We start from the raw sequence: 22026 nt of genomic DNA on the forward strand, positions 1-22026 counted from the left end.
GTTAAAAGCCTGTCGTCCTGTATCGTGTAGTGGGCTTGGGATGGGTGGAGGGGACCAGGTACCTCTAAAGGCGGCATGAGGCAACGGTCCCCAGGTCAGGCCCTGCCCTCTCCATCGTCATCTTTTCCGAGGGACCACACGCCCTTTCTTAGGTAGATCATCCTGTCCTCTCACGGTCTGCAGGTTCGTGTCCATCCCCAGTACTCTACTCACCCCAGCCACGCAAGCGGAGCATATCCATTGCTAGTCTTGCTCTCAGAGATGACTGCAGACTGCAAACAATGTTAAGCACAGGGCCTCCCTGAATCCCGGAGGAACTGTAGAATGTTGCAGACTCAGAGAACGGACTGGACTTGCGGACGCAGTGAGGGGAAGGAGAAGGTGGGATGGACTGAGAGAGCAGCATTGACAGACGCAGTGAGGGGAAGGAGAAGGTGGGATGGACTGAGAGAGCAGCATTGACAGCCATACATTGCCTCTTGTAAAGTGAAAGTGAAAGTTGCTCAGTGGTGTCCAACTCTTTGCGACCCCATTGACTACACTGTCCAGTATAATCAATGGAGTGGGTGTTGCCTTCTCTAGGGGATCTTCCCAACCCAGGGATTGAACCCAGGTCTCCCGCATTGCAGGTGGGTTCTTTACCAGCTGAGCCCCCCGGAAGCCCTGCCATGTGTAAAATATTTAGATAATGGGAAGCTGCTGTATAGTACAGGGAGCTCAGTTTGGTGCTTTGTGATGACCTAGAGGGGTGAGAGGGAGGCTGGAGAGGGAGGGGACACATGTATACACATAGCTGATTCAGGTTATTGTATAGCAGAAACCAACACACCACTGTAAAGCAACTATACACTGACTAAAAAAAAAGAAGGTTAGCAACATGGAACACTGGGCTTCCCTTTAGTGAGATTTGCCCCTCTGTCATTTCCTGTCCATTGCTGGCTTCCCTACCCCAGTGCAAGCTCCAAAGAGGCATTCACCATGTCTACCTTGATCAGAGTGATATGCCTGGACCTAGGGGCATGTGGGTGCCTAACACTGTGTGTTGACTGAGTGGTTTATCGACTGATGGCTTCCATGTTCCTGGTAGAAGAACCACAATCTGGAGAGGAAGCAGGAGCCTCCTTCACTGCCCTATTGCTCTTTCAGGATCCAGGATAAAGAGCTGACATACTGCCTTGACATTCTTTGCAAACGTGAAATCATGGGTTTTTACTCTCTAACCTTCTCTAGAAATCCCTTTGACCAAGGAGGACACAGGATTTGAACCAGCTGGATCCAATTCCTCAAAGAGTGAGGGATACCTGAACCCAGGTATCAGACCCATGGGTCCGTGTCCTTGTCTTGGACAGTGTCCAGAGGCAGGGTGGATCTTAGTTCTGCAACCAGGGATGGAACCCACACTCTCTGCATTGGAAGTGCAGAGTCTTGGCCACTGGATCACTAGGGAAGTCCCCTGAGGGGGATCTTAATACATGCTGCTGTTAAGTCACTTCAGTCGTGTCCGACTCTGTGCGACCCCAGAGATGGCAGCCCACCAGACTCCCCCGTCCCTGGGATTCTCCAGACAAGAACACTGGAGTGGGTTGCCATTTCCTTCTCCAGTGCATGAAAGTGAAAAGTGAAAGTGAAGTCGCTCAGTCGTGTCCAACCCTCAGCGACCCCATGGACCGCAACCTACCAGGCTTCTCCATCCATGGGATTTTCCAGGCAAGAGTACTGGAGTGGGGTGCCATTGCCTTCTCCTCTTAATACATAGAAGAGTATTTAAAAGTGTGGTTGGCATATAGGAGTTATTCTGCACACGGCAGACTTTAGTAACAAGCAGAGCTGCACAGTGTGTTTTCTGCCTGCTCAGAGTTGCTCAGCTGGGAGCCAGAAGGCTGTGGACTCTGAGCATTCCTGACTTCTGCAGCAAGGGAGCAGTGGAATTAGAACTCATGCCATGGTGGAGTGAGGGGCTCCTGGGGTGCCCTGGGGGCTCTAGCACGCCTCCCCCTAATGCTGGCTCTTAGCCCTCTTCACTTTCAGTGAACACCTTTTCTTCACTGAGCCTCAACTTCCTCATCTGAGCAGTGGAAGTGGTCCTCTCTGCCCTTTCACGTCCACAGGCAAAAGGGTTGGGGGAGAAGGTGCTTTTCAACAGGAAGAATAAAAGGTTCAGGCTTCCCAGGTGGCTCAGTGTTAAAGAATCTACCTGCTAATGCAGGAGACACAGGTTCGATCCCTGGGTGGGGAAGATCCCCTGGAGAAGGAAATGGCAACCCACTCCAGTATTCTTGCCTGGAGAATCACATGGACAGAGGAGCCTGGTGGGCTACAGTCCATGGGGTTGCAAAGGGTCGAACATGACACTGAGTGGACACTTTCCAAACAAGTGAGTTGTGTGTGTGTGTGTGTGTGGCAGGGAGGGGTGTGGGAGGTGGGAGAGGAGGCCAGAAAAGTTTTGAGTTGGAAATGCTCCTCCTGCAAGAAACTGCAGAGAATCTGTTTCTCAGGAAACCAGGCGACCTCGAGGGGAGGCCAGCCGTCCAGTTCGTGGGCTCCATCTGCGCTCACAGCGGGCGATGCCAGGGGCGGTGGCAGAGTGCCCGGGCCAGCGACACCAACACCCGGGCAGCCAGGAAGAGGGGCTGACATCTGTGTGGGGGCGGAAGCGGATGTGGCATTTTTAGTTGGAAAACAATATGCATTTGTCAGGGTTTGCTCTTTCTTTTCTAAATACAGAACATTTGGGGAGAGGACCAGAGGGAGGAATACTGATTTCCCCTCCAGGAGGGGATGATGGACAGCAGAGATGGCAGGAAACACGGCTCCTTCGCCCCCCACAGCCCTGCCATCCCACCCCTCACCACCCCACCTCCTTCTCCACCCGCCTGCCCTGCTCTGCCTGTCACTCTCTCCCTCTCCTCCCTCGCGTCCAAAATGAAGTTGTTGCCCAGGTTAGGGTGAAAAGGGCTTTCCAGGTGGCTCAGTTGGTAAAGAATCCACCTGCTGAGGTGAGGGTTCGATCCCTGAGTCTGGACGATCCCCCAGAAGAGGAAATCAGCAACCCACTCCTGTATTTTGCCTCTCAAGATAAGACTGAACAGCTCGGTGCTGCCTTTTGTGCCTCTTCCCTCTGGCTTTGGGCCCTATTGGGTGCCCTGGGCTCTGACTCAAGATACAATAGAAAAGCTTTGAAGGGAATCTTGGGCTTTTCCCGGACATACAGCATGGGTGATACTTCTGCAGAAAGAGGCTGCGAGAGAAAACACTTGCCAGATCTCCCTTGTCCCACTCTAACCTGCTCCTCCAGTGGTCTGAAGGCAACGGTCTCTGGACGTCATTCCTTCAGGCGCTCCTGAGCGCCTGAGATTCGACTGTCCAAGAGGTAGGTCAGCCAGAAGGTCCAGTATCAAGGGCCATCTCCAGTACCCAGTCCCACTGATGTGTCCCCAGCACCCTGATTTCTGTGTGTTGGGGGGCACCACCCATACTCACTATCAGGGCACACTGTTTTAGGTGGCTGGCCCTTTGCCGGCTCCTGTGGGCACGTGACTCAGGCCTAGCCTAGGAATGTGCCACAGCAATTGGAGCGGCAATGGGCATGGCCTCTGTATCAAGTAAGGGAGGCCAGGAGTTCTGCTGGAATTTTCAGGAACGTGGCTCTGTCTTTGGGAGCTGCTAAGCTGGTGGGATGCAAACCGAAGGTACTAGAGGCCATTGCGGCCATTTCTTGGAAGCCCTTTTGGAGAAACAGCCCCAGTCACATCTGCTGAGCTCCTGGGTCCAGCCATAAACCTGAAGGCAACACTCTTGTTCTTCGATTTTGTTTTTGTTTTTTTTTTCTGTTATATACACCTATAAGCAACACTCTCTGGCTTTAGATGGTTTGAGCTTGGTAACTCATCTGCAATGAAAAGAGTCATGACTACTACAGGGACTCAAAGACCAGTCCCTAAACTCTCCAGCCCACCTGACTTCCGGTTTGCTGTCCGCAGCCTCAGTTCTAAGCCCTTAGCCTCTAACCTGTAGCCAGTACCCCTGCTGGTGGCTCACATTCACACGTCCTCCTCGATTAAAGAATAGCATCTGTTTTATTATTAGTAGAAAAATAGCTTAGAACGTCACATAGGGCAGAAGGCAGAGGAGCAGCCAGAGTGTGGGGCTGCCTGGCTTCGGGAATTCTGAGGCACGAGAGACCTTTGCTTTTTGTTTGGAAGTCCCTACCATTTGCTCGGCTCTAAAGGGCCTTCCCTCTAACTCAGTCACCTTCTTAATCCAGGAGTGGTAGTTTTCTAACAAGGTGTATATTCCTGGAGTGTTCTTCAGGCCACAGGACCTTCCCCAGCTGATGATGCCCACGTGGTACCACTTCTTGCCAGATTCTTGGGTACAGGCTAGAGGCCCCCCGCTGTCGCCCTGCGGACAGAGAACACAGATCAGCAGTGAGCCCCACTCTCCGCTGTCCGTCTGAGGCACAGCGCGGCTCACTCATGGAAGAGGGCTCACGAGCCTCCCAACTCCGAGCCACCAAGCGAAATCAAGTCACTGCCAGTCAGTGCCACCGCCCCCCCCCCCGCCCCCATCCCGGCTTCACAGCTGCGGCCGGTGGGGGTGGGGGCGGGCGCCCTGCTCGGCCCACCTCCACGAATTGTGGTCTGCAGGTGACCGGACGGGGCTCGGGAGGGAGGCAGAGAGGGAGGGCTGGCCTAGAGACTAGCTCCATTCCACGTGCGACACCGAGACGGGGATCCGGAACACGGAGGATGTGTCGCCCAGGCTGAGGACGAGTAGGGACCCGTTTTGCGGGTCTTAAATCAGAAACGCTGGACAGAAGGGAAGGAAGGAAAACAGGCTGCGGTTGGGGCTGTGGATAGGAACTGGGTCTCCTTTGATGTTCTTCCAGAGGCGTGCGGGTGAAGTATGTCTCTTTTTAATCCTGTGGTGTGGGTGTTTGCAGGGGGCATGTGAGCTAAGCTTTTTTGAATGCGTGGCTCCTCCAGGGTGGAATCACATGGGTCTATGACTCAGAGAATTATCTATTTATATAGAAAATATGTATGCAGTCCGCACCATGTCCCGCACATGGATATGGCTTCCTTTTGTCCATATTAATACAGGGAAAATGAAGCTTAAGAAGGATGAAGGGCTTACTCAGGGTTATGTGGTGTTGGGGCCAAAGTTGGAACCAAACCTTCTTGATGCCAAGCACATGTTCTTTCCCTCCAGCGAGGGTGGTGGGTTGGTGGCTACAGTCACTCAAACCATCTTCCTTTCTTACCAGAGGGATGGCCTCCCATTCCATGATCATAAACGGGACTGGAATGAATGAGATCTTATATGAACTCTTAACGAGGAGGAAGAGGATAAGCACTTCCTGGACGTGATGTGAAAGGCCCTTGCCTACTGCAGTGGAAGTGCTGAGTCGTAACCACTGGACCCCCAGGGAAGTTCCAGCCTGCTTTTCTTTGTGTGAGTTCTAGTTCAAGGTCAAGGGACGAGAACCAAATCAATAGGATTTCCACTCAAACAGCTCCTTCCATAAGTGCTGTTTTTAATCATTTTTCTTCATGTTATGATGGTATAAATGATATTTAAAGATCTATTTAATATGCTGATTATTTCCTTACATAGCTGGGAGAGAACTATGCTTGGAAACGTAACTTCTAAGCCTGTTTCTGCATCGTTATAATGGAGATAGTACCAAGTATTTCCCAAAAGTGCTGGCAGTGAAATTTTAAAAATCTATAAATCACTCGGCATAGGGTAAATTCTACGTAGTAAATGCCCTAGAAATATGTTAGTATTTATTATTTTGGCCTCATGTATTACAAATATAGGCCCTTTACCACTAGGGCTCCCAGGTGGCCTTAGTGGTAATGAACCTGCCTGCCAGTGCAGGAGACGTAAGAGACTTGGGTTCAGTCCCTGGGTTGGAAAGATCCCCTGGAGGAGGCCATGGCAACCCACTCCAGTATTCTTGCCTGGAGAATCCCATGGACAGAGAAGCCTGGAGGGCTAGAGTTCACAGGGTCGCACAGAGTTGGACGTGACTCAAGTGACTTCCCATGCACACATTACACATACTACTTGTGTATTTAGGAAGCAGAGAGTCCTTTCTTCAGTTCAGTTCAGTCACTCAGTCGTGTCCGACTCTTTGTGACCCCATGAATCGCAGCACGCCAGGCCTCCCTGTCCATCACCAACTCCCGGAGTTCACTCAGACTCACGTCCATCGAGTCAGTGATGCCATCCAGCCATCTCATCCTCTGTCATCCCCTTCTCCTCCTGCCCCCAATCCCTCCCAGCATCAGAGTCTTTTCCAATGAGTCAACTCTTCGCATGAGGTGGCCAAAGTACTGGAGTTTCAGCTTTAGCATCATTCCTTCCAAAGAACACCCAGGGCTGATCTCCTTTAGAATGGACTAGTTGGATCTCCTTGCAGTCCAAGGGACTCTCAGGAGTCTTCTCCAACATCACAGTTCAAAAGCATCAATTCTCCGGCGCTCAGCTTTCTTCACAGTCCAACTCTCACATCCATACATGACCACAGGAAAAACCATAGCCTTGACTAGATGGACCTTTGTTGGCAAAGTGATGTCTCTGCTTTTGAATATGCTATCTAGGTTGGACATAACTTTCCTTCCAAGGAGTAAGCGTCTTTTAATTTCATGGCTGCAGTCACCATCTGCAGTGATTTTGGAGCCCCAAAAAATAAAGTCTGACACTGTTTCCACTGTTTCCCCATCTATTTTCCATGAAGTGATGGGACCAGATGCCATGATCTTAGTTTTCTGAATGTTGAGCTTTAAGCCAACTTTTTCACTCTCCACTTTCACTTTCATCAAGAGGCTTTTGAGTTCCTCTTCACTTTCTGCCATAAGGGTGGTGTCATCTGCATATCTGAGGTTATTGATATTTCTCCCAGCAGTCTTGATTCCAGCTTGTGCTTCTTCCAGCCCAGCGTTTCTCATGATGTACTCTGCATAGAAGTTAAATAAGCAGGGTGACAATATACAGCCTTGACGTACTCCTTTCCTGTTTGGAACCAGTCTGTTGTTCCATGTCCAGTTTTAACTGTTGCTTCCTGACCTGCATACAGATTTCTCAAGAGGCAGGTCAGGTGGTCTCGTATTGCCATCTCTTTCAGAATTTTCCACAGTTTATTGTGATCCACACAGTCAAAGGCTTTGGCATAGTCAAGAAAGCAGAAATAGATGTTTTTCTGGAACTCTCTTGCTTTTTCCATGATCCAGCAGATGTTGGCCATTTGATCTCTGGTTCCTCTGCCCTTTCTAAAACCAGCTTGAACCTCTGGAAGTTCACAGTTCACATATTGCTGAAGCCTGGCTTGGAGAATTTTGAGCATTACTTTACTAGCATGTGAGATGAGTGCAATTGTGTGGGAGTTTGAACATTCTTTGGCATTGCCTTTCTTTGGGATTAGAATGAAAACTGACCTTTTCCAGTCCTGTGGCCACTGCTGAGTTTTCAAAATCTGTTGGCATATTGAGTGCAGCACTTTCACAGCATCATCTTTCAGGATTTGAAATAGCTCCACTGGAATTCCATCACCTCCACTAGCTTTGTTCATAGTGATGCTTTCTAAGGCCCACTTGACTTCACGTTCCAGGATGTCTGGCTGTAGGTGAGTGATCACACCATCGTGATTATCTGGGTCGTGAAGATCTTTTTTGTACAGTTCTTCTGTGTATTCTTGCCACCTCTTCTTAATATCTTCTGCTTCTGTTAGGTCCATACCATTTCTGTCCTTTATCAAGCCCATGTTTGCATGAAATTTTCTCTTGGTATCTCTAACTTTCTTGAAGAGATCTCTAGTCTTTCCCATTCTGTTGTTTTCCTCTATTTCTTTGCATATGCTATCTAGGTTGGTCATAACTTTCCTTCCAAGGAGTAAGTGTCTTTTAATTTCATGGCTGCAATTACCATTTGCAGTGATTTTGGAGCCCAAAAAGTAAGGTCTAACACTGTTTCCCCATCTATTTCCCATGAAGTGATGGGACCAGATGCCATGATCTTAGTTTTCTGAATGTTGAGTTTTAAGCCAACTTTTTCACTCTCCACTTTCACTTTCATCAAGAGGCTTTTTAGTTCCTCTTCACTTTCTGCCATAAGGGTGGTGTCATCTTCATATCTGAGGTTATTGATATTTCTCCCGGCAGTCTTGATTCCAGCTTGTGCTTCTTCCAGCCCAGCATTTCTCATGATGTACTCTGCATGCTGGAATTTCAGAGGGACATCTGTAAAGTCATGTTCTTTCATGCATAGAGCCTTCAATCTTTTTCTCTTTCTCTAGCAAAGGCAGGAAGGATTATCTCAGAGGAGGATCTGGCTTCAGCCAGCAAGGACCCAGGACTAATGACAGTCCACATTAATAGGAACTTTGTTTCGAGACTAACGCTGGAAGCCAGAGACTGGTCTGGTTAGAAACATACTGACCACAGAACCTCCTAAGTTCATTGCCATGTTAATTACATCACATGATCACTCCTGTCTGTTTTGGGCGAGAAGCACATGACCTGGCTTCCAGCCTGGCCCCACTACCTCAGGCAAATCACTTAAATTCTGAAATTTCTATTTTCTCAGAGAGAGTGAGACTTTCCCACACCCATTTTACAGGGTAGTTGGAGAGAATGAAATTATTGAATACGTGTGAAAGAGCTGTGAAATTATCACACGGCTTCGGATCCATTCAGATAGTGAAGAGGATGATTGATGATTACAATAACCACGTTTTCTCATCTGTGAAACAGATCCAATTAAACATTTTTTTTTACATGTCTTTCTGGCTCTAAAAGTCTAAAGCTCTATGGAGTGAAATAAGACTTTTATGCAAGTATCATGGGTGATGATGGGCTCATAACACCCTGGCAAGTAGCCCAGGATGGTGAAAATACTCTGTGTGGTGCCATCCATTGCGGTGCATGTCATTATATGTTTAATCACAGACTGGGCAATACCAAGAATGAATGCTAATACAAACCACGGGCTTTGGGTGATTGTGATGTGTCAGTGTGGGTTCATCAGTTATAACACAGATACCTCTCTGATGGGGATGCTGGGGAGATGATGCATGTGGGGAGGGGCAGGGGGTTAATGGAAAATCTCTATACCTTCCTCTCAATTTTGCTATGACCCTCAAACTGCTCAAAAAAAAATTTTTTTTTAAAAAAAGATCTTTAAAGAGAGTTTTGGGTTGGTTCGTTCATAATAGCTTATAGGAAAAGCCGAACAAATTCTTTGGCCAACCCAATAGCTGAGGTTGACCTCCAACTCAGCTTGGCAGCCCCGTGACCACATTGCCTGACAGCCCAGTTGGCTGCCAGCTCTTAACCACTGTCCACCACGGTCTCTCTCTTGGATGTCCCCTCTGCTAAGATTACCGTTATATTACAGGCAGTTTTCAGCTTCTTAGGAAGGTTCATCTCTTTGGCAGACATTTTTGTTGAGTATTTTCCATGCCAGGCACTGTTTGAGACACTGGCCAGCCATGAGTAAGACGCCATTTCCGCCGGGATTGAGGAGACGGACGAGAAAGCTACGCAGCACGGTGATGCCTGTTTCTCAGACGGCTGCTGGTCCTTCACAAAAACTACAGCGTAGCTAGCTGGGGACCTATTTGATTTTATATTTTGCGGCATTGTGCCACTCACTGATTTTTTTTTAAGTTGAATATTTTTAAATAGTGTAATTAATAGGGGATTACAAAGAGGAAACGTGCTGGAAAAGTAAACCACAAAATTCAGTTGATTCAATTTTAATTTGTATTTTAAGGATAGCATAATCTTGCTTGTTACTTTGGACATATTTCAATGTTTTCATAATCCAATTATAATTTCCCTTCATTATGTGATTACATTTTTTTTCAACTTTGCCAAGTTAAAAAGTGTGATTTTATTTTTAAGGGCAATTATTTTTAAACCCTAAGGGATTTTCTTTGGAGGGAATGATGCTGAAGCTGAAACTCCAGTACTTTGGCCACCTCATGCAAAGAGCTGACTCATTGGAAAAGACTCTGATGCTGGGAGGGATTGGGGGCAGGAGAAGAAGAGGACGACAGAGGATGAGATGGCTGGATGGCATCACTGACTCGATGGACGTGAGTCTGGGTGAACTCCGGGAGTTGGTGATGAACAGGGAGGCCTGGTGTGCTGCGATTCATGGGGTCGCAAAGAGTCGGACACGACTGAGCGACTGAACTGAACTGAACTGAACTGAAGGGATTTTCTTGTCTGGCTTATCTGGTTTTAAGTGATGATAATATTATATAATTTCAGAAAACTTTCCTTGCCCAGATCACTGTCAGCTGATTATCAGCAATAGAAAGCTTTCTAAACAGAGAACAAAACTTTTCACATCATGATTTTTTTTTTTAAAAAAAAGGCTTAAAATGATAATAGCACATTTATTTATAGCACTCAAGTTATAGAAGTTTAATTTTAGAAGCTTTCATTAAAGTACATTTTGATAAGGGATGGATTTAAGCAAAAAATCCTAAACTCCAGATGGTAGGCACAGAAAACATCATCTTGACGCTTGTGTTGCCATTGTTGGCTTTGGCCATTTGAATATTGGATGGTGATAAATCAAAGAGATTGAAAAGATAGGTGTGCATACTGATGGGACTTGAGTCTTATATTCTTGGGTGAACAGCAGGGGCAAAAGCCTGGGTCAACCCCTAGTCTCCCCGCATGGCCGCCCACCCCTGGTGACCTTGCTCTGCTTACCTCTCCACACTCACCCCGTAACCTCTGGCTTCTGAAATATTGAAAGTTCCCTGAACACACGATGTTGTTTCAAGCCTCTGTGACTTTCTCCCAGTTCTACTAAATGTTGTTTTCCTCCTTTTCTATTACTATTGGAATCCTTTATCTCTTACTGCAACATGAACTGGCTGCTCCCTAGGTCTGTGGCATGGCTAGGATCCAAGATTTTCTTTTAATCCTTGTTGCTGAGATGCAAGAGATGCAGGTTTGATCCCTGAGTCAAGAAGATCCCCTGGAGAAGGAAATGGCAATCTCTTCTAGTATTCCTACTGGGAAAATCCCATGGACAGAGGAGCCTGGTGGACTATAGTCCATGGGGTCAAAAAGAATTGGACATGACTGAGCATAGCACAGCACAGCAAACTGGGAAGAGTTGTCTTCTCTTTGTTATCTTATGTATAACTGTAGATTCACGTGCAGTTGAAAGAAACAATTTAGAGGGATCCGACATACCCTTTACAAGTTTCTCCCAATGAGACCATCTTGCAGAAATATGTATAATACAATAGCACCATCAGGGGTATTAACACTGATACAGTCAATATATAGAACTTGTCCATCAAGCAAAGGATCCCCCATGCTGCCCTTTTAAGGCCATCTCCACTTCCACTTCCTTCCAGCCCTAAACTCTCCTTAAATCCTGGCAACCACTAACCCATCTCCCTTTCTTTAGTTTTATCGTTTCAGGAGTGTTACGTAAACGGAGTCACACCGTGTGGGACCTTTGGGGTCAGCTTGTTGCACACAGCACAAATCTCTGGGCACATCCATGTCATTACTGTGTCACTAGTTTGATAGATTGCTTCTGTTGCAGCTGAGTGGTATTGCATGGCACAGACGCACCACGGCATATTCAGTTATCCATGTCTTGTAGGGTGTTTGCTTCCAATTTCAGGCTCTGATGAGTGGATCTGCTATAAGCACCCCTGCATGGTTTTTTATGTGAACACAAGCCTTCATTTCTCTGGAGTAAATGCCCAGGAATGGCATTTGCTGGGTTATAAGGCAAGAACACCTTCAGTTTTTTAAAAACTACAAAATTGGTTTTCAGAGTGATTAAATTATTTTAAACCTCACCCCATCCCCCACTCCCACCCCAGCAATGTATTCATGATCCAGTTTCTCTGCGTTCTTGTCAGCATCTGGTGTTACTATTTTTTTTTTTAAATTTTAACCATTCTGAGGTGTGTAGTAGTTTTAATTTGCATTTTCTGATTGTAGTTCAATTTGCATTTTCTTGATGACGAATGCCATTGAACATCTATTTTATTTGCCATCTGTATATCCTCATCAACAAAATGTCCTTGTCTTTTGCCCATTTTTGCACTGGACAGTTTGTCTTTCTGCTTTTGAGTTTGAGAGTGCTTTATATTTCTAAGCATAGTTCCTTTGTTGGCTACTACCTCCCAATCAATTGCTTGTAATTTCATCCTCTTAATTTTAATTTATTATATATATATATTATTTGAGTATAATTGCTTTACGATGTTGTGTTAGTCTCTGCTGTACAATGAAGTGAATCAGCTATAGGTATATATATATCCCCTCTCTCATTCCCTTTTTTAAAAATTATTTTTATTTGACTTCACCGGGTCTTAGTTGAAGCATGTGGGATCTAATTCCCCAACCAGGGATCGAACCCAGGCTCCTGGCGTTGGGAGCATGGAGTCTTAGCCACTGGACCGCCAGGGAAGTTCCTTCCTCATCCTCTTAATATGGTCTTTTCAAATTTTGATGAGGTCCAGTTGATCAATTTTTCTTCTTATGAGTTATGTTTTGGTGTTACGCTATGTCCCAAAGATTTATTTTGTCCTAAAAAATTTGTATAGTTTTATATTTAAGTGCATGATTCATTTCATGTTTTAATTGAATTTACTCCAGGAATTCATAGTTCTCAATTTTTCAAAAAAAATACTATTTTAGAGCAAGCTGCTTGGCTTTGTTTTTAATTTTTAGACATTTATTTGCTTAGATCTTAATTGCCCCATGAGGGATCTTTTGTTGGGCACGCAAACTCTTAGCTGTTGTGGCATGTGGGATCTAGTTCCCTGACCGGGGACTGAACCCAGGCTCCCTGCATTGGGAGTACAGAGTCTTAGCCGCTGGACTACCCGGGAAGTCCTCCCAAAAGGTTCTTTACTCAGATTTTTAGTTCTATTTTTCCTTATCTTGTGTGCTTTAATAAATGGAATCCACGTGTATTAATGAAACTCTCTATTCTATTACAGATAACGTCTTGAGCATTAGGTTATGGGATTCTGGTTCTCATATGAATCACCTGTTTTAACAGGCTTCTTATGAAACTGGAGTGTGGGAAGCCAACTCCTTTCCATTAACTTGGGGTAGAAGTCAAGACCCCCCACTCAGGCCAGCAACAACACTAAGGGAAGGAACAGGAGTGTGACTGCTGCTGGGTGGGAGCCCAAGTTCCTCAGGTGGCTTCCACGGACACTGAGGGGGACCGAGGATGGTTCGTTATGACTAGATAGTAAAGTCTTGCCTTTCCATTCAGCCTCCTCTGACACCACCATGGTGGGCAGAAGTGGGGAGGGCGAGGGTGTCTGCTAGACCTTGCTTGCTGGGGTAGGAGTGCTATGGGGGTTTTTCCTGGTATATTGCTGGAATAGAAGGATTATTGTTAAATAGTTTCTGCCTTGCTAGATTGTCCTTTCTTTTTCTCCAAAGAGAGGAAGTTTTTCTTGTTTTGTTTTGTTAGTTTGTATCTATGACCATTGGCATTTTTCCCCCCAGGTAGTCCATGGGGTCGCTAAGAGTCAGACATGACTGAGTGACTTCACTTTGACTTTTCACTTTTATGCATTGGAGAAGGAAATGGCAACCCACTCCAGTGTTCTTGCCTGGAGAATCCCAGGGACGGGGCAGCCTGGTGGGCTGCCGTCTATGGGGTCGCACAAAGTCGCACATGACTGAAGAGACTTACAGCAGCAGCAGCAGCAGCAGTCCTAGGAAATACAGTGCCCTTAAGTACTGTGATCCAGGCTGGGAGGTAAGAGGCGTAAAGAAAATCCAGGGAATTCACTGCTGTATCATGCCTTAAGTAGTAGGATATTTGTTTCCAATTTCATCTTCTCTCTCCCTTTCAGAGCCTTTACTTTTGTTTCACAGTGTAATGTCCAGGGCTTTCAGCTGTATTTAGAGAGAGGGATCAAGAGAAAGGTGTCTACTTCATCTTGTCCAGAACTAGAAGTTGCAATTATCTTGTTTTGTTTTGAAATGTTTTAAATTGTCCAGGATATGGGAAAAACACAAGGCTTGTGTGACACTGGTTCCGTCTCTCTCTGTGGTCCCCACAATGTTCACCACAGAGGGGGCACCTTCTGAGATGCCATTGCTGCTGGAGTCCACTCTTTGCTTCCTCACAGCCTTTGCACGAGACAGCCTTTTCGTCACTCGTAGAGCATCTAACATCCACACTTACAGTTTCACACCAGTGACCAGATCTGCTGCCCAGCTGATGAGCAGGACTGAGGGGGCTCCTCAAGTGAGCACTCCCAAGATGAATCTCTCCCATCCTTACAACCAGAGGAAGTTAGTTTATGAGGGTTTTCCCTCTATTTCTTTTCTAGTACCAATCAAAACTGTTTTTAAATGTTGTGTCCATTTTATTAAAGAGAAACTAAGGCACCAGACTTTTGTTCAGTGGAAGCTGCATACATCATCCGATATGTTATGGTAGTTTACCCAACTGCCTGCCCAGGACACAGTGGGCTCAGGAACCCGTGTCTCACCAGTGGTTTAGAACCTGGGACTTCCCTGGTGGTACAGTGGTTGAGAATCCACCTTCCAATGCAGAGGATGTGGGTTCCATCCCTGGCTGGGTAACTAAGATCCGGAGTCTCGAGTACTGAGCTTGCATGCCACAACTAGAGAGAAGCCCAAGTGTCACAACCAAGATCTGACCCAGACAAAAAAAAAAAGGAAAGAAAAAAAGTTTGGATCTCAGGGCTCAGTGCACTCAACAGAGGTAGCTAAAATTAATGAAGGAAAAGAATTTCTTGTATGGATTTCAAATCTTCCTCACCTTTTTTTTTTTTAAACAAGTCTGAGATGGAAAAAGTCTTGAGGCCCTACCTGGAGAAGGCCAGAAATATTTATTCAGGGTTGCTGCTTACTGACTCACAGGACCTGACACTAAGTATTCCTGAATCCAGGTCCCCCTTCTCACAACTAAGCCCGATTCCTGCACTTTCCCCAAACTCTTACTGTCTGCTTCCCATGGACAGAGGGTGCCTTTGCACTGTACCACCCCAGGTACCCCCAAGTTACCTGGCAAGAATCGTAGCTCTCATTCTCATATCCAGCACACAGCATGTTTTTGGTAAGTTTGGGAAATTCCTTAAAACACTTATCCCAGTTCATTATGGTCATGGGTGCTTTCAGCAGCTCAGTTTCCATAGGCTGGTTGAGACCTGAACCATGGAGAAGGCCCATTACAATGGTCACTGGACTCCAGCCCCAGTGCTGCTAATGCAACCGAGTGGGCCCCAGGCCATCCTGCCCAGCATCCCACCAGCCACCCATCCACCCTTTTTTCACATTTTCACAGAACCTCATTCTCCACATCCTTCTAGTAATCCCTTGCAATTTACTCATTCCACCGGCCCAGGCTCTTCTAAACAAGTCCCCATCTATTTAAATTTTTCATTCCTCCCATTCAAAATCCTATTCCTGCCTCCAGGAAGACTTCCACCTTGGCTCCAGCAACCCCACCGATTTGACTTCTTAGAACTGGCTGTTGATCAGTTCTTACAGAATCCCACCTCTTCAAGCCATGTTTGCCTATCGCCCCTCTATTATGTGAGTACGGCACTTCTGACGCAGTGCCACTGAAACTGGGTTTGCGCTCTCAGTGAGAAACTCTCAGGTCCCCCAGACAAAGGTAGGGTAGGTTGGTTGAGAGTCTTTTTTGTTTTCTAATTTAATGACTTTTCAATTGAAGGATAATTGCTTTACAAAATTTTGTTGTTTTCTGTCAGTGGTTGACAGGCTGGACAAGGGGTTTGCCAAGGCCCTTCCTGGACTGCCAGCTTCCAGGAATTTGTCTGGATTTGTCTCCATCTCATTAATTCTAACCACAAGGAGATTTCAAAGGTCTTATTCTTATTGCATATTCTTAATTTTGCAGGAACCCACCTGCCTCTTCCTCACTTCTAAATTTTGAGTCATGTCTGAAGCCCTCAATCAGTGTTAACACCAATTACCCTCCAGTCACTAAATTCCTGAAATACCTACCGTGTTTCAGACCCCAACTTGTTGCAAAGCGTCCCCCAAGGACCTGTAGTCTTGTTCAGGCCTGAGCTAGTGCTGTGCCGTTCCCACCCCTCCCACACCTATGTTATTGAGTTTTCTTTGGGGACAGTTCAGTGGGGGCTTTCATGATCCCTTTGTACCCTGGTCCAGCTCCTCCAGGAGGAGAGGCCAAGTGACAGTGTATTGACAAGTAGCAAGAACAGATTCATTTCTAAGAATGGATGGGCAACCCTCCAGGACCATCTAAAGTCTAGGCCAGGGCAGGTGTCTTGAACGCCTGAAGGAATCAGGTGGAAAGCATACACGGGTGAATCAGGGAGATGAGAGAGGACAGAGCAGGGAGCCCCTGGCAAGCTGGAGGTTTGCATTCAGTGAAGCCAACAGGATGCTTGTGCGCTGGCTCGCAAGGGAGGACCACACCCAGGGATGGCCCACACCTGGCATCCGAGCGCTGGGCCTTGGCGGGGGTTGCGGGGGCTGTTTCCTTGGTAACTTGGAAGAGGCTGAGATCAGGCCTCCCTGGGTTTCTAGTGTTCAGGGATTAGCTCTGAGGCAAGCCCTCCCCGCCCCCGCTTCCTCAGCTCGCTCTCTCTTTCGCCTTCTCCTCTAGGTTTACTGGCCCATCCTCAGATGCCAGTGATGCGGCTCTTACCCTGGCTGCACCCAGGAGATGCTGAGCTGTGACGTACCGGATTTGACCTGCCCCCATCCTGCCACCCAGCAATTGTGCCACTGGGAGAGGCCGGGCTGCATGGGCAGGCAGATGGGTTCTTTCAGCTCGTTGAACGTGATGGGATTGTCCAGCATCAGCAGAGCGATGTCATTGTCCATGCTGACTCTTTGAAAGTCCTTGTGACGAATGATGGTTGTGACTCCCTTTATCTCCAGGGATGGGCTGGTTAGGCTGTTGGTTCCCAGCACGACTCTCAGATCGGTGGGCCTGGTGGAGGTGGAGAACCAGAGAGGAAGGAAAGTCACAGGGGGCCCAGAATCTGCTACGGCTAAGACTTAAACCCCACATGGTCCTACTAGCCTTCTGGACTTGTCCTACTGGGGCTGTTGCTCAGAGGGTGTGAGCATTTGTAAAAGGTAGAGAAGGAAGGTGAAACAGCCCGTGTGGGACCACCAGCCGCCTTGGTGCTCCAGCATCATCCCAGAGACCCGAATGAGACAGTCCTGCCTCACTGGGCAAAGGCAGGACTTAGCTTTGCCCCTCAAGCACCTGCCCAAAGAGCCCACAAAAGACCACTTAGCACAGATCGACACTGGCATACACAAACCAGCCCTCAGATAGGTAAAGGGTTATCATATCAACCTGTCTACCAGCAATTTAGAGAGTCGGATTTTGTTTGTTTGCAGCATACACAACTGACCAAAGTTAAATATTCAGAATATATAAAGAGATTCTATACATAAAAAACTGTCAAACTCGAACAGTCATTATAGGAGAGAAAATATACCAATCAACTTGAAAATATCAATGTAGCAGTAGTAAGAAAAATACAAATTATGACCACAAAGATAATAGTCTTTCACACCCATCAGAAAAGCAAAAATTAAAAGTTCTGAAAAAGTAGCAAGTATCGGTGATGAATTTAACACTTATATACCACTGGGGGAAATTTAAATTGGTGCAACCACTTTGAAAAATCATTTGGTGTCTTCTAATAAACTTGAAGATGTACAGCCCTATGATTCTACAACTTATCTCTTAGAAATAAACTCTTGTACACATATATAGAAGGCCCATGCAAGAATCAAGAATGGAATTTAATCTAGACTTGCCATTGATGGGGCTTCCCAGGTGGCCTAGTGGTAAAGAACTCACCTGCCAATGCAAGAGACATAAGAGACTCACGTTTGATACCTGGGTTGAGATGACCTCCTGGAGGAGGGCATGGCAACCCACTTCAGTATTCTTGCCTGGAGAATCCCATGGACAGAGGAGTCTGGCGGCTACTGTCCTTAGGGCCACAAAGAGATATGACTGAAGCAACTTAGCATGCAAGACGCACTGCCACTGATGAAGCAGAAAGACTCTTCAGGAATCTCCTTCCAGGCAGAATGGCCAGGAATTTTCCAATCCCTAAGCATCCCATGAGAGCAGATGCAGCCAGTTTCCTTGGTTACCCCAGGGTGAAACTTGCCCTGTGGTTTTGATTAACCTTTTAAAGGTCATCTTTCGATGTATCTTCAATCTTTCATGAGATGGTGGAGCAGAAAAGTACAAGTGCTAGAAGTGGATTTAAATGCTATTTCTTGTCTGCTGGATGTGTACCTTGGGTGAATCACCCAGCCTTACTGGGCTTCAGCTTCCTGCTCTATAAGATAAAGATGTTCATTTTAGCTGCCCTAGGGTTGTTGTAAGATCGAAGGAGTGAAAAGGGAGCAATTCATTCTGCCTTCCTTGGGGTTGGTGTATATGGTTAAATCAGTTAATGCACATGGTTTCTTAGAACATGATTTGTAATCACTAAATCCTCTGTTTTCCACCAGTCTCCTGGAATGCAGAGAAAACTCTACACAGGGCAGGGAAGTCAGGTGTCAGATGGCCCAGGAACCGAGACCTCCAGAATTTGGAGAACTTCCACCTAAAAGGACTTGAATGTCACAGGAGAGGTGGACAGACCAATCCCCAGGGTGGAAGGCAGTAGGTGGTGGCCATTCATTTCTGATTCGGGATGCAGCAACTCCAGAACTCCCCTCAGCAATCAGGCTTGGCTGAGTGTGGGGTGCCCTGGGGGCGCGCACTGTCAGAAGAAATGGGATGAACTTGGTACTTACGGTAACTGCTCAGGGTAAAAGCAGTGAGCCGCCGTGATGATCCACCACTCGTTGAGGATGGCGCCACCACAGAAATGTTCATTTCTTGCCTGAATACTCACCTGCCATGGAAACTCACCCACCCCAGCCTCTATCCCTCCTGTGATTCTGGAATACTGAGCTCCTCTTGCAAACATGGGTCTTTCACCACATTCTGGTAGAATGAGAGAAAGGAAGGCAAAAGATGCAACACTTAGTCAATACCTATAGGAGAGCCATAAGTAGCTATCATTATACCCATTCTAGAGATGGGGAAACTGAGGCTGGCCCAGTGAAGCACCTTAGAAACACAAGTAAGCCAACAGAGGCTTCACATTTGTTTCCCAGAGCCTGGGACATGGTCAAAAGTGTTGGCTCTGTCTCCCTTCCAAATAAGCAACTCACTTTACTGTGCTAGTTTCTGCTTTCATCCAGGAGAAATCAGAGAGAATACCTGCCCAGACCAACCTGTAGTGCTTGGCAGAATAATACCTCCCTCTAAAAAGATGTCCATGTCCTAATGGACCATGATTTGGAACTCGTGAATATGTTGCCTTATGAAGCAAAGGGGACTTTGAAGGTGGAATGAAAATTGCTAATCATCTGATCTTAAAATGGGGAGATTGTCTTGGATAATCTGAGTAAGCCCACTGTAGTCACACTGGCCCCTAAGGGTGGTGGAGGACAGCAGGAGAGAGATGTGACTATAGGAGAAAGGCATGGAGAGGTACAATATCACTGGCTTTGAAGATGAAGGAAGGGGCCACAAGCCAAGGGATACTGATGACCTCCAGAAGTCAGAAAACCCCAGTTAATACACTCCCTCTAAAGCTTCCAGTAGAAACACAGTCCTGCTGACACCCTGATCTTAGACCAGTGAGGCCCACGTGGAAGTCCTACAGAACTGTAAGATAAAGCATTTGTGGGATTTCCCAGGCATTCCCAATGCAGGGGGATTGGGGTTCAATCCCTGGTCGGGAAACTAGCTCCCACATACCACAACTAAGAGTTCTCAAGCTACAACTTGGGGCTGGCACAAGACAAGGAGCAAGGGAAGTGTTTTCCAGGAAGAGTGTGTGGGATATCAGAAGCCACTGCTCTTGTGAGCTGGCCTCTTAGTGGCCATTAACTTATTTGAGAGCTGCTCCTTGGGCTTCCCAGGTGGCTCAGTGGTAAAGAATCTGCCTGAAATGCAGGAGACTCAGGATTGATCCCTGTATAGGGAAGATCCCCTAGAGAAGGAAATGGCAACCCATTCCAGTATTCTTGCCTGGAGAATCCCATGGACAGAGGAGCCTGGTGGGCTACAGTCCAGGGGATCGCAGAGTCAGACACGACTGAGGGACCAAAGAACAATAAGAGCTGTCCCTTTGTCCCTTGGGCTCCTGGCAGGATGGAAGGGAGGGACCCAGCCCCACTTGCAGAGTCATTCAGGCCCCCAGGCAGGTGTCCACATACCAAGGTGTGCATCCCTGGCCTGGGACATGAGCAGCAAAAGGGACCACAGGAACATGGCCCAGGGCGTGGCAGTTGGCCTGGAGGTGATGGAGGCCAGGGCTGAGGGAAATGATGCTGTCAAGGCCTCCCGGTCAGAGCCACCCCTCCAGTGATGTCACAATGGGCAGTGGGTCAGAGAACTCAGGCCAAGTCACGTGGGCTTCTCTTCTGGCCACTCTGCTTCTGAGATGAGCCTCATTCTAGATGCCTCCTTGCCTGAGCTTCCCTTCCTGACGTGGGCACAGCCCTCTCTTCACGCGTCCTTGGAGGGGGTTGGTGGGTGGCCCGTCACACCCAGCATTTTTTAAGGCTCAGCAGCCTCCCCTTCCACAGTGACTGTGAGCAGAAGGCCTGCACCAGGGGCTGCCAGGCTGCACCCTTGGAAACAGGAGTCATTCAGGAAGGTGCCCAGGGAGACCCTGAGGTCTGTGTCGCCCAAACCCTGGGCAGTCCAGGTGCCCACGGAGTTCTCCACTCAGGCTCCTTGACCTGGGCCACCAGCACGGACCACGGGCTGGGTTCAGAGGCCCCAGCCTGCCCCACACTCAGCCCAGCAGGCAGCAGTCCCCCTTCCCACTCTCTCTGGCTTTATTCCATGTGGCCCCCAAACCTCCAGACAGGCCCCTATCCATTTCCAAGGATGGAAAGGTCAGACTCACAGGTGGAAGTGCCCAGCCCAAGCCTTTGCTCATGTTATTGGCTCAGCTGTATGATCTGGACCTTACTTTATTTTTTTTGACACTTTCAGTACACGGACTTGGATGGACTCTATCCAGGCACCCTCAGTAGCACTTTCCTGACCACTGGCCAGGCCTGATGTTTAGACGTGAATCATGTGCTAATTCAGGTCCCAAAGTGACCTCTGGTCATTTTCTAGACTTGCTGTGTCTACCCTGGGTTTTCCTCTCTGAAGAAGAGGAATACTGATGCTCAGACAGTAAAGTTGCTGTGAAGCTGTATAAACTATTATGTGTGCGTGTGTGCTAAGTCATTTCAATTGTGTGTGATTCTTTGCGACGCTATAGACCATAGCCTGCTGGGCTCTTCTGTCCATGGGATTCTCCAGGCAAGAATATTGGAGTCGGTTGCCATTTCCTTCTCCAGGGGATCTTCCTGACCCAGGGATTGAACTCGCGTCTCTTATGTTTCCTGCATCGGCAGGCAGTTTCTTTACCACTAGTGCCACATAAACTATGATCACTTGTCAAAAATAAATAAATAAATTGTAACTAGAAGGTAAAATCATCATGTTGTCATTAAATAGAAGAAACATTTTAATAAATGAAAACTCATTAAAAAAGTTGTTGTGAATCTTCAGATGAAATCATACGCCTTGGGTGGGGCACCTCTTTACTACACCAAGGCTGTGGCCCCAGCTACTCTGGGAGGAGAAATACCAGGACATGGGGCTTGCTCCTCCTCCAGGATCAGGGCCCTCTGTGAGCAGCTGCTCTACAGAATCCAGGAGTCCATGCTGAAGGGAGGGCGGGGCCTGTAATGTGGCTCTTTCCCCACCTGTGCTGAATAACACGTGCTAACTCGTCTACCTTGGCCTTGAACGAGGGCTAAGCCTTTGTTTCCTGGCACATGGATAAAGATTCCCAAAGCACACTGGGTCACTGGCTTGGGTCTGGCTCTGCGTCTTCCATCTGCTCTTCTTTTGGACTCAGAGCTCCCCCTCTGCAAC

General features: G+C 47.3%; 1 protein-coding gene across 1 annotated transcript; it reads right to left on the minus strand.

Moving 5' to 3' along the window:
* Positions 1 to 4057: 4057 nt before the first annotated feature.
* On the minus strand, positions 4058 to 20355 carry PRSS55 (serine protease 55). The gene is made up of 5 exons (XM_086414751.1): positions 20301 to 20355; positions 18825 to 19017; positions 16730 to 16980; positions 15057 to 15199; positions 4058 to 4401 (listed from the first exon to the last, which is right to left on the minus strand). The coding sequence occupies exons 1-5, from the start codon at positions 20353 to 20355 to the stop codon at positions 4099 to 4101; spliced, it is 945 nt and encodes a 314-aa protein (XP_086270877.1). The 3' UTR covers positions 4058 to 4098.
* Positions 20356 to 22026: the final 1671 nt, after the last annotated feature.

This window comes from Bos grunniens, chromosome 8 (assembly GCF_055505025.1).
Source record: "Bos grunniens cultivar Pamir isolate PY7600 chromosome 8, Bosgru_T2T1.0, whole genome shotgun sequence".
NCBI lineage: Eukaryota > Metazoa > Chordata > Mammalia > Artiodactyla > Bovidae > Bos > Bos grunniens.

What these genes read in the sequence shown, in the direction of transcription:
- PRSS55 (XM_086414751.1), bottom strand. Translation starts at nt 20,355, where the DNA reads ATGTTCCTGTGGTCCCTTTTGCTGCTCATGTCCCAGGCCAGGGATGCA. An exon ending in TTTTACCCTGAGCAGTTACC is followed by an intron (nt 16,981 to 18,824) that starts GTAAGTACCAAG and finishes CACCTCCACCAG; the next exon opens with GCCCACCGATCTGAGAGTCG. An exon ending in ATGGGGGCAGGTCAAATCCG is followed by an intron (nt 15,200 to 16,729) that starts GTACGTCACAGC and finishes TCCATGGTTCAG; the next exon opens with GTCTCAACCAGCCTATGGAA.